General features: G+C 34.5%; 1 protein-coding gene across 1 annotated transcript in view; it reads right to left on the bottom strand.

Moving 5' to 3' along the window:
* Nucleotides 1–3,375: 3,375 nt before the first annotated feature.
* LOC126293396 (DNA topoisomerase 2-binding protein 1-like) overlaps nt 3,376–12,754 on the bottom strand; it is a 113,840-nt gene continuing 104,461 nt past the window's right edge. Inside the window, exon 10 of the mRNA XM_049986604.1 lies at nt 3,376–8,478. Within this exon, the coding sequence (XP_049842561.1) occupies nt 8,262–8,478 (217 nt within the window). The 3' untranslated portion in view covers nt 3,376–8,261. The remainder of the gene's footprint in view (nt 8,479–12,754) is intronic.

The raw sequence follows: 12,754 nt of genomic DNA, 5'->3' as shown, positions 1-12,754 counted from the left end.
ATTTAGAAAAGATTGCTGTATGGTGTGTCAGGTGGCAGTTGACGCTAAATAACGAAAAGTGTGAGATGATCCACATGAGTTCCAAAAGAAATCCGTTGGAATTCGATTACTCGATAAATAGTACAATTCTCAAGGCTGTCAATTCAACTAAGTACCTGGGTGTTAAAATTACGAACAACTTCAGTTGGAAGGACCACATAGATAATATTGTGGGGAAGGCAAGCCAAAGTTTGCGTTTCATTGGCAGGACACTTAGAAGATGCAACAAGTCCACTAAAGAGACAGTTTACACTACACTCGTTCATCCTCTGTTAGAATATTGCTGCGCGGTGTGGGATCCTTACCAGGTGGGATTGATGGAGGACATCGAAAGGGTGCAAAAAAAGGGCAGCTCGTTTTGTATTATCACGTTATAGGGGAGAGAGTGTGGCAGATATGATACGTGAGTTGGGATGGAAGTCATTACAGCATAGACGTTTTTCGTCGCGGCGAGACCTTTTTACGAAATTTCAGTCACCAACTTTCTCTTCCGAATGCGAAAATATTTTGTTGAGCCCAACCTACATAGGTAGGAATGATCATCAAAATAAAATAAGAGAAATCAGAGCTCGAACAGAAAGGTTTAGGTGTTCGTTTTTCCCGCTCGCTGTTCGGGAGTGGAATAGTAGAGAGATAGTATGATTGTGGTTCGATGAACCCTCTGCCAAGCACTTAAATGTGAATTGCAGAGTAGTCATGTAGATGTAGATGTAGATGTAGTCATGTAGATGAGGTTATGTCACTGAAGTTGGAGAAGTGAAAATTAGCTGTGAAGCAACTCAAATTTTTGGGTCACAGGTAACTGAAGAGGAAATTTTGCCTGAGGAGGAAAATGTTGAAGCCAGTGCAAAACTCCCAGTTCCAAAAACAAAGAAATGGTTAAAATCAGAGCTCGGTGGATTCTGTAGGAACAACATTTTAAAGAAAAATTCATGTAGGTTTGGTATAAAGATCGACAGCAAGCAGCTGACAAAATTATGACACAACTATATGAAAGTAAAATTTTACACAGAATGGATGTGATTCTACCATTCTATATCATGACACACAGTTGTGACAATCAGTTGGTGGCCCATCTCTTCTGGGAGAAGACTGTAGATGGAATGTAGATCAGGGTTAAGAAATTCTGTAAAGTTAACAATGGTGATCTGGGGGCAGTGGGAATGGATCATAGTTGAATGGAGGAGTGAACTGAATCAGGCAGGGTTCAACATTGGTCTTTGGTTGAGTGTGATAGATAGGCTTGGTGGTGAAAAAGAGTATCCACTGCAGAGACCAGAAGAAGGAGAGAAGAGATCCTTACTCCTACCCATTTGCCTCTCCCATCATGCACAGCTGGTGCTGCTCGTAGAGTGGCTTCAGCTGCCAGAGGCTGTGGTCATATGTGTGTGTGTGTGTGTGTGTGTGTGTGTGTGTGTGTGTGTGTGTGTCATCTTTTTTTGACAAAGGCCTTGTAGGCCGGAACGTTATTGACTCAGCATCCCTGTTGTGCACTGAATACAATTATCCCTTTTCGGTATCTATTGCATATTTTACGAACCAAAAAGGTTGCATCATGAAAAGTACCAAATCATACAACTAGCATATTTTCTTGTATTTCCACAGATTTACACTGTGGTTGTGATAAAATGTCATGTGGTTTATACAACACTTAATCAGACTGGGAAAAAGCCTTGTCACTATCTGGTGCTTTATTCTATGAAACAGTTTATACTCTAATAGCTGCTGATCTGACAGAAGTATTTTAACTTTGTCACATGTTAGTTTGCATCGTTTAAAAGATGAAGAAAGAAAGAAAGAAAGAAAGAAAGAGATGCACACAAGATTGCTTATCTTACTCATTACTTACTGAATTAATTTTGACATTTTCTACAGCATAGCTGGTGTTGAAATTTATTCCACACATTCAATTGATGGCTTTATTAGTAATTAACTGAATTTTTATTACTATTTTTAATGTTAATGATTCATGGATCTTATTTATTTTATGTGAGGTGACTGATCTGCTACAGACACACTGAACTTTTACATTATTCATGATTTATGTTTAAAAAGATATGGGATCTTATGCTAATGGGAAACTATGCTATTTTGATGAACTTGTTACAGTGCTATGAACTGCTTGGTATAAGAGAATGTTTCCACAATGATAAACGGAGATTTTACCTTAAAATGAGCCATATTATTCAGGGCATGTGAGAATGTGTAACAAAACTTATGACAGATGACGACGACTTGATAATACTTTGTATAAAGGTGAACTGGTTATTAGAATGTGGTATCAATGTTAACTAAGTAAATTATAATTGTTACAAGCCTTACTGTGGTGTCCTTAGCAGACTCATGGTTGCTATAAGAGAGGGATCAGGGAGGTTGGAAATTTACATTTACTGGTCAAATACCATGATCAAAAGTAAAATATATTCATGTACTCATTATAAATATGCAAGACAGCTGACAAGATGCATTTTCTAGCTAGTTTTGAGACAGTGCTGTTGAAAGGACCTTGTAAACTCATTTAAGTCAAATGTTAAATCATTTAAAATATCCTTTGACCACTGGATTCTGGGTGATTATGATGATGCTCACAATTTTATTGTGTTTACCTGTATATGGTATATGTTTTATATTACAAGAAATGTTGATTCTTTTCTGATTAAAATTAATGATTTCAGTAAGGATGAGGAGAGACTTCAGTTCACAAATGCCTGTTCTGTCTAATGCTATATCCACCACAGCTACTAATAATGGTTTTTACATATATGCTTTGTAACATTTTGCAGACTGCATTATTTAAGTTAGATTATGTTATTTCATTTTCAGGAAAGTATGAATTTATGACTAAATATGTAATTATTTCACATTAATTTTTGAGATTGCTGCTCCTAAAGTCACTAGCATTGATTGCCTCTTGTCCAAAACATATTACCTTTGTCCTGACTTGACATCATTTTGAAACTATTTATTGTCTTGTTTCTATTTCAGTATAAAATGTCCTGGTGACCAGCTCTGGCAGATATGAAAGAATAGCCAAATTACTGATATGTATAGAAGATGCCAGGCACACTATACAGGAAAATACAAATTAATGGACAAGTTGCTAAGGAAGACCTGATAATTAAGAAAAATTCCTTTTCCTAAAAAAAATTATGGATCAAATCCAGTGACTCAGAAATACTGTAGTGTAGTACATGTCATAATCAAAAATATGCTAAAAATGTAACTGCCAGCATAGGAAATTTTGCTGGAATGAATTACTGACTCTTGCTATGAAGAATGTTACGTTGCTAGGGAGATTTATTTTGCAGATGGACTTGTTGATTAGACATCTAAAAGTCAGCTATAATGTGCAATATACTTTTCATAAAGTAATTAATGTATACACAAATTATTACAATTCAGTTCACAACAGTTTCTTATTTTCAAAGGATACATATACTTTGACTAGAATACAAGATCAGAACAATCATTGTACCGTTTGTTCTGTAACATTAGTTGATATGATTCAGACAGATGTACAAAAACAGCTTTTGCTACAATTTCATTCTTTAATATTAATGTTGATTACTCAGTACTGTTTTTTCTTCACTTTGGCTATGAATTATGTAACACAGTAACTGGAACTTAGAATGTTTCATTTTTTATACACGTTATAATTAGATATAGAGCACCACACACATACACACAGCAGTTATACAAAATTTCCAAAAAACATGTTTTGTTTTCATGTTTCTACATACTTATATTCTCATGTACTAACTTGGTTTGTCTGTTGCAGGCAAGCAGTATCTAATTGATAATTTTTATGTAAGGCATTCTGGGGCTGTATGGTAGACCAAATTGGAGATTATGAAACTGACATGATACCAGACATCACATATTTTTGAAATTTATATTACATGATTTCTTTCTGCAAACTATGTAATCCCTACAGAGGTATCAATTACACAAAAACAGTAAAAATGTTTAATTAACCTAGAAACTTAAAAGTCACATTATAAATAAGTGCTAATACTCATGGTTTTTTTCATTCTTTGATTTCAAACTGTTTTATAATACACCACTACACAATTTAGGTATTTTATCACACTGCAGGTGTAATCTTGTTTACATACTATACTGTTAGATCTAAACTTTTTCTTCTTTTATGTAAAATTACTTTCTACAACATACCAGAAGGTATTAAATTGACTTGAAAATATATACAAAATTTCAACCAAACATTTAACTGTATCAATTTTTGAGCTTATGTCAAAGACTTGGAGAATATTCATAATGAAATTCGCTGAGTAATTAACAGAGTACATTAAAATTATTCACATGTCATTGATTGCAAAGTATATTTTATTAATTTTCGATCTAAAAATATGTTTCCCCCAAAATACCGGTCATAAGAAACTTCTTATTGTATTTTGTTGTAACAAATTCTCTACACATTTTATCAAAATTCTATAAATACTGATCGATTATAATGAAAGAATGTAAGAACAAATAGCTACAGTTGTCGTGTACAATAGCTATTGTCATCATGTACTTACAAATGGTGACAGCAACCACCAGTTAGTTTGTTGTTGTTAGGTAGTTAATTACTTAGCAATGAATCTGTCATGATTGTGAGGTTTCAGTATCCAATGTCAGTATGTTGGTTCAAGAAAACAAAAAGTGTACCAAATTGTGGAAACTAAACATTAAGAAATATGGTCTCAGTTACAGTTTTTAACTCATTATAAACATCCCAAACTAAATATTTGGCATCGAAATGAAGATTTACATCTGTAAATCACTGTGAACAGCTACATGGCAAAATCAGATAATCATCTCCCTCTTCAGCTTAATTGTGTATTCTTCCCTGTCAAAATTAGATACTCCATTATGAATACACGTAAAAATGGTTTGTCATTTGTGTAAAAATTTTAAATTTAGAATCCGTCATTGTACACATTGTGAGCAGAATATCTAGAGGTAAAAAATTAATACGCAACAAAGTAATAAAGCAATACATTGCTTGCTGCTCTGCATAAGTGCTAAGAAAACATCTAAACACATCAATTTCACTCCAACAGATTGGAAATACACTAATCAATAAGCTAATGAGAAGTCCTGCTAGAATATAAATAATTTGAGGAGTAAACATAACAATTAACTTTTGATTAGTTTGTCAGCTCGTATACTGTTTCAATTGTAGTTTACAAGATCACTTGGTTTTAAAGCACTTTCTTGGAATAAGTAATGTACTTCTCAGTGAATTTAGACATACAGTATAGTTATCAGGATGGAACAGAAATTAAAAGTTTACTTTTACGAGTTTCGCTTGTATACTTAACATGACGTAAACACCGATCAAGAAGAAGCAACAGTGTATACACTTAGGACTGTTTTAGAATAAGGTGCCACAGTATCCTTGTCTTTCACTATTTTAAGCACATTTCACACTATTGTAATTTTATTGTTTAAACAATTAAACAGTGACAGCAATATCATAAAAGCTGGTGCCGAGCCGGCTGACATGTTTCTGATATTCATAGATTATGAAATTAAAACAGAAAAGATTGAGTAAAGTATTCTATAAATACTCTGAAATATGCCATTTATTACCCAAAGCTTGCAAGGTTATGCTTAAAAATTCCATCAGGAAGATGGCCTCCATTTAAATCAATGTACTTCCAGAACTTGTCATACACAGGCATCTGTAGGTCACTGTCAATAGCCAGAGTTTCATCAGCAATTGTTTATTTGGCTTCTCAGATGTGCACTATATGCTTCCAGAACACACAGTCTTTCAAGAATCCCCACATGAAAAAATATTAGACAATAAGACTGGGTAACCAAGAAAGCCACGCAATGTCTCCAGACTGAGAGATAATGCTTCTGAACATTCCATAACCAATGGCCATATTGTCTCATGTCACGTTTGGATCAATATCAAGCCGTCATAAGTGAGGCTGAATAAAGTTTTCTAACACAGTGACATAACATTCTGAGTTAGTAGCAGCTGTTACTTCATCCTCATCCTAAAAAAAAAAAAAAAAAAAAAAAAAAAAAAAAAATGTGGGTTTACAATCCCAAAACACTGAATTTACACCAAACTATCACTTTGGGAGACTGCAATGGTTTCTTGTGCAGCTGTTTGAGAAACAAAATATTGTTCTTGTCAAACCCAACGAGCTCTCTATTTTCACAAAATTATGAATGCTATTGATAGAGGATCTCAAACTGATTCCACATTTCTACCTTTCCAGAAGGTTTATGACACTGCTCCTCACAAGGTACTTCCAATCAATTTGCATGCCTATATAGTGGGGATATCATTTCAATTGTTTTACTGGATTCATGATTTCCTGTGAGAAGGATCACAGTACATAATGACCAGTAGTAAATCATCGAGTGATATCTGGTGCCCCCCAAGGAAGTGTTATAGACCCTCTGCTGTTCCTAATCTACATAACAATTCATGTGACAATCTGAGCAGCCCTCTTAGATTGTTCCCAGATAAAGTTGTTGTCTACCACCTATTACAGTCATCAGAAGATCAGAACCAACTGCAAAGTGACTTAGATACAATATCTGAATTGTCTGGAAAGTGGCAATTTTTCCTTAATAAGGAAAACAGTGAAGTTACCAACATGAGTACAAAATGAAATCTGTTAAATTTCAATTACACAATAAATCACACTAATTTAAAGGCTGTCAATTCAACTAAATACCTAGGAATTACAATCTGAACAACTTAAGTTGGAACACTCACAGAGATAATGTTGTGAGGAAGAAAAACTAAAGAATACATTTTACTGGCAGAACACTTAGAAGATGCAACAAGTTTCCTAACTAGGGCATCTACATTGCAGTTGTTCGTCCTCTGCTAGAGTACTGCTACGCTGTTATAGGATCCTTACAAGAGAGAATTGATGGAAGAGGCTGAAAAAGTTCAAAGAAGGGCAGCTTGCTCTACCCTATCACTAAATGTGAGAGAGAGTGTCATAGGTATGATAAGTGAGTCAGGACGGCAATAATTATAACCAAGGCATTTTTTGTGTGGTGGAATCTTTGCACAAAATTTCAATCACCAAGTTTCTCCTCTAAATGAAAAAATATTTTATTGTTTCCAGCCTACATCAGTAGAAATGATAATCATAATAAAATAAGAGAAATCAGAGCTTGTACAGAAAGATTTAAGTATTGACTTTTCCCATGTGAAACAGTAGAGAAAAAGTCTGAAGGTGGTTCAAAGTATCCTCTACCAGGCATTTAAGTGTGAATTGGAGAGTAGTCATGTAGATGTAGAGGTACTGGAGATCAGAACTTCACTTTCTGTTAGTTCACAAAGCCTCTAAAAATGAAAATGAGGTTTGGCATAATGAACAAATTATTCAAGAAAACAGGGCTTCTGCTTAGTGAATTGAGCATGGCAGTGCAAAAAGTACCTTGTTTTTACTTGTCTCTGGGATTAAGTTTCTGATAAATTTCCAATTTGTAAAGATGAAATTACATATCATCAAATATTTGGCGTAAACTTCTTTAATTTACCCTAAAATACGAAACTGTGTAAGAGTCTAAGACTATGATCAAAATCTTTGTTCTTGCTGCAAGGTCTTGAGTGTGTGTGTTGCTCTCTGATGTCAGTGCTTCACATTCAGTACACTAATATTGCCTCCAAGTTTCTTCAGCTAAACCAATACGGTACTCCCAAATGGTACTCAACCATGTTGACCAACATTAAAATGTTGTCTAAAAGAATGATGCATTGCTGTCACAGATTTATTTTTGCAATAACATCAAACTGAGCTAAGACGATGTTACACATTCCACTGCTGCTGGCATATGAAATCACACCCTCTCCTTTGCCCTTTTCTCTCTGACACCCAACACAAAATACTGCACATGTACAATATTCGTGATCAAATTGTGTCAGTTGTTTCCACACCACCCTGTTTTTCTAGGTTAATTCATAAAAAAGAAATTGTACTTACAATCAAGCAATGAGGTGGGTGTGTTGATATTTTTTACACAAGAATTGGTGATCCCAGTATGGGTTTACACTTTTCCACATATTTAAAAAAAAAATATGTATTAAAATGCTTGGCAATTTTTTAAGCATTGCCATGTCAACAAATAAACCATGCAGTATACATGGCAAAGGCCCTGTTATGAATTTCAAAGAAGCACATGAAAATAACACAGGCACATATATACAGCTTAAGTTCTTATTTTAAGAAATGCAGTGACTATAATCTGTCTAGCTGTGCCATTATCCATTTGTATTCTGGAAGGATATATCTTTTAGCATCTGGTGGAGGTTCTTTTACAAGGTAAGCGAGGATGTAGACAGGATACAAACATGGTACTTTATTCTTAATTAAGGCTTCCATATCTATTGGTTCACTTAAATCTTTAATATCAGCAAAGCAATGTGTCGCACCCTGTGGATCTTTGCACGGCGGCCTACAGAAATAAAAACAATTATTAGTACCAGCAAAAATTAAATATATTTAAGTTGTGCTACAAATAGATCTTCCCTAATTAAATTTAAAATCTAATTGCAGATAACCATTAAATTTAAATCTAGACCTACATACCACAATAAGTGGTTTGTTTATTTCTGGTGAAGTGCAGGTCTGATATGTCAGTTACCATATTCATAAAGTTTTGCAAGGACTTTCTACACTGAAAACATAGAGACATGTGTTCTGGCTTTTTTTATACACTATCTTGCTGGGGGGGGGGGGGGGGGGGGGGGCGAATTTAATGACAGAAAATTGTATTTTCTTCAATGTGATACATCAAAAGATCATCTAAAAACAAATATTTTTATTGATATGATATGGGACCCAAAGTTAATAATGTTCAAATTACTAATGTTTTTGTGCTGTAGCTTGGATAACTGTCATTCAGTGTGCCTAACAGAGTGAGATGGGCAGCCGAGCAGTCAAGGCATTGGAGTAACTCCGCTGGTCAGTGTTTGATTCCTATCTAGCACATCATGTATCTCAATGAAAACAACTGTCAATACATTTTAATGTATATTTATTTGATTATTAATCACATTGTCCAGTGTTTTACTTTTTTAAAAGAAGAAGAAGAAGGCAGAGAAAAGTATTGGATTATCAAAATATTATCAAACTGCTGAAAGAAAAAAACTCGGATCAAAAAATATAATGACAAAGAATTGAACATGGAACAGTGGTTTTGTAATCTAATCTAATGCCTAGACTACTTGGCCATCAACTTCAACTTCACTCTGCTGGACACAATGAATGATAGATACCTAAGATACAGAATAAAAACAGAAAAACATCAAGAACTTGAACATTATTAACTTTGGCCCCATATTATATTCATAAAAATGTTTGGTTTTAGATGATCTTTTGATGTATAGCACTAAAAATACCATTTTCCATCAACTTTGAACTCAGTTTTTCCAAAAACGGGAGCAAAAAGCCAAAACACATGTCTTTTTATTTTTAACACAGAATGGTCTTGCAAAACTTGATCAAAATACATGACCCACATGTCACATCCTCCACTAGTGAGAATACAACATATAACCATTAGTTCTTCTACCATCTTATTTTGCTGCATACCTCTTAATGCTGTTGCTCTACACATGCATCCCACAAACAGAGGGAAACAACACAGTGATATTTTTGGACATAATCAACTGTGACTGGGCAACCTTTGGTGGCATTAATTGTGTAATAAAATTAATTGTAATACCAGTTCACAGTAATGGAGAAATTGGACTCGCTTTTATTCATAGGAGCTATATATATAAATCAGAAGACATGATAACGGGTTTATCATGTCAGAGATGAGTCAAAGTGCATAAGGAATCAACAAAATCCACAAACTGAAAAAAAAAAAAAGGTTGTAGGTAGACGTGTAATGCACAGAAAACAGAATCTTGTCACCCTTTACTTTGAAAACTACAAATCCTAACTGTTCCCTCTACATACATTTATGAAATTATAAACTTCCTACACAGTAAACAAAAACTGTTTGATACAACACAAAAAATAAAAATAATTTTACATCACCTACACACAAATTGAAATTATGCGCACAAACTCCACAATAACTGGGGATAAAGATACGTAATGAATTAAGTGCCAAAAACATTCTTAATATGGAGCCACATATTCTAAAAACTGGGCTTCAGCAGATTCTGTGTGAGAAATAGTAATATTCGGTAGAAGAATTCACCAAGAAGCAAATGATAATTTGAGCAGGGGGTAACTTACAAAATTGTTTTATTATTAGGATTCTAGTATTAACATCAATTGTTCCACATTTATGGTGAAGTTTTGACACAATTTTGACACGCATCCTGTACCTGAACTGAATGATTCAGAGCTTTTACGTTATGGAACAAATAAATCACAATCCACGAAAGTCCACTCTGGCATCAAACTATAATGAATTACCCAAATCCATAAAAATAATAATGAATGCAAAGAACTTTCAAATGAACACTGAAGGATTGCATGATCAAGTACTGCTTCTATACAGTAAGGGAGTATCTAGAAAAACAAAACTGTACCATGAATTCAGATTGTATTTGTTTAAGTGCATAGTGCAATAAAATATTGCAGAATATTACTTTTTGTTAAAATAACATGCGAAAAATTTCAAGAACTGTATATAGCAAATAAGCAATTACACTACACAGTCCTAAATTCACAGAACAAATAAATAAATAAATAAATGGCAACTGGCTGTCTTTCCTCACACTTGTTTATATATGATGCAAAATTTTCTGGTATCATATTAGAAAACAGGATGCTTTACTTCCTAAAAAATAAACTTACTAAATTTTAATATGGAAAACATTTTATAACTGCAACCATCAACTCAATAAAGGAATCATTGCACTGTATCGCAAACAGTATCACAAAACAGCGAATCAGATTGGTATCAGCCCAACATCAAGGAAGTGAGGAATATGAAAAAATTAACTCTTTCTAAAACGCCTCCAAATTTGGAACATTTTGTTTTCCAATATGTACTTTCCAGTGGAAATGCCCTCCATCAGTTCCCCAATCATATAATAACATATTTTTCAAACAAAATGTTAAATCAGTAGTAATTTAAAGCTGGAGACAGTAAAATGAAGACAGCAATCACTTACCTACCTATTGTTTCATGCCTAAGTTACTACTGAAACTGTCGTTCCACTATTGTAATTTTGTAATAAAACCTGGCATAGATCAAATAAAGTAGTCACTTTTTTGTATATATATATAATAGTTAAATTCCTTCAGGTGGCTCCAGTTGTCTAATATGAGTATGATTCAAATATTGCAGTTTGGTGGATGCAGAAGTTCTGCTGTTCACCATGGCTGTCTCAATTTGGGTGTTTCCAATACCATTTTTCTTTCTGGATGTGCTTGCTTGCTATACTTGATATAAAAAGTAATACAAAAAACTCATAAGTTCATCATTCACTTTTGATTTATGTCACAGGGAAGTAAAACTTTGTTCCACGACTGCGTCTCAACCGACCACAGCCGACTCTACAAGTGACAACGAATGACTCTAGCTTCAAAGATATTCCACACGACACCCAAACTTCCACTTGTAATAAGTCTCTTTGATATTGTTCGTCATATCCACCAATATCAATCAATATATTGCAATTTTTAAACATAATAGTAAATTAGCATAAAAAATAAGTAGATTATAATTTATAAAAATTCCGACAAAAATATAAGAGAAAAACATTCACCACTTCGCCCACTAAATTCGGTATCGATAACTTCAGTTGAAAATAATACATCTCCCAGATCCATTACACTACACTCCTTTAGCAACTGACCCCATCCCCTCCACCCTAGTGTTGGGGTGAGGAAGGAATATGGTGGCAAAGAAATGGAAAGGAAAGCTGGAGCACATGAGGTACCGAACTGGAAAGACAGTGGGGGCTAGTGTAGATTTAGGCTAGAGGAACAATGAGAGTAGGACATTCTGGAGGGAAAGTTCCTATGTGCACACTTCGCAGAACAGCTTCTTGGAGGGGAACTATATGGCACAGGTATTGAAGAATTTTGGAACATGTTTCATGCTAGTATATTATGAAATTTCTGGAGACCAAAAACTCTTTTCAGTAGGATCCAACATGGGTTCCAAATACACTAATCATGTGAAACTCAGTTCGCTCTGTTCATCCACAACACCTGAAAAACAACAGATAGTGGCACCCAGATGGATGCCGTGTTCTTTAATTTCCAGAAGGTATTCAAAACAGTTCTGCACTGTTGCCTAAAAGAATTTTGGGTGTACCCCAAGGGACTGTTACAAGAACTTTTTAGGATATATATAAATAACCCAATAGATCAGGTTGGATGTTCCACAAGGCTTTTTGCAGATGATGCTGTCGTATACAGAGAAGTCGCAATATTTGAAAATTGCACCAAAATGCAGGAAGACTTGCAGAAGATTGATGCTTGCTGCGAAGACTGGCAATTGATGCTCAAAATAAACAAACATTGCATATTGTACATACATAAACAGAATAACCCATTACTGTATTATTACACAATTGCAGAACAATAACTGGAAGCAATAACTGGAATCTACGAGCATGTGCATGGAGCAATTTCAAGTGGAACAACCACATAAAACTAATCACATATAAGGCAGATGCCAGACTGAAATTCATTGGAAGACTTCTCACAAAGCATAGTGCACCAACAGACAATGTAGTTTACAAAACCCTCAGTTG

This window comes from Schistocerca gregaria, chromosome 10, assembly GCF_023897955.1.
Source record: "Schistocerca gregaria isolate iqSchGreg1 chromosome 10, iqSchGreg1.2, whole genome shotgun sequence".
Lineage (NCBI taxonomy): Eukaryota > Metazoa > Arthropoda > Insecta > Orthoptera > Acrididae > Schistocerca > Schistocerca gregaria.
This window is presented reverse-complemented; position numbering and strand designations above follow the sequence as displayed.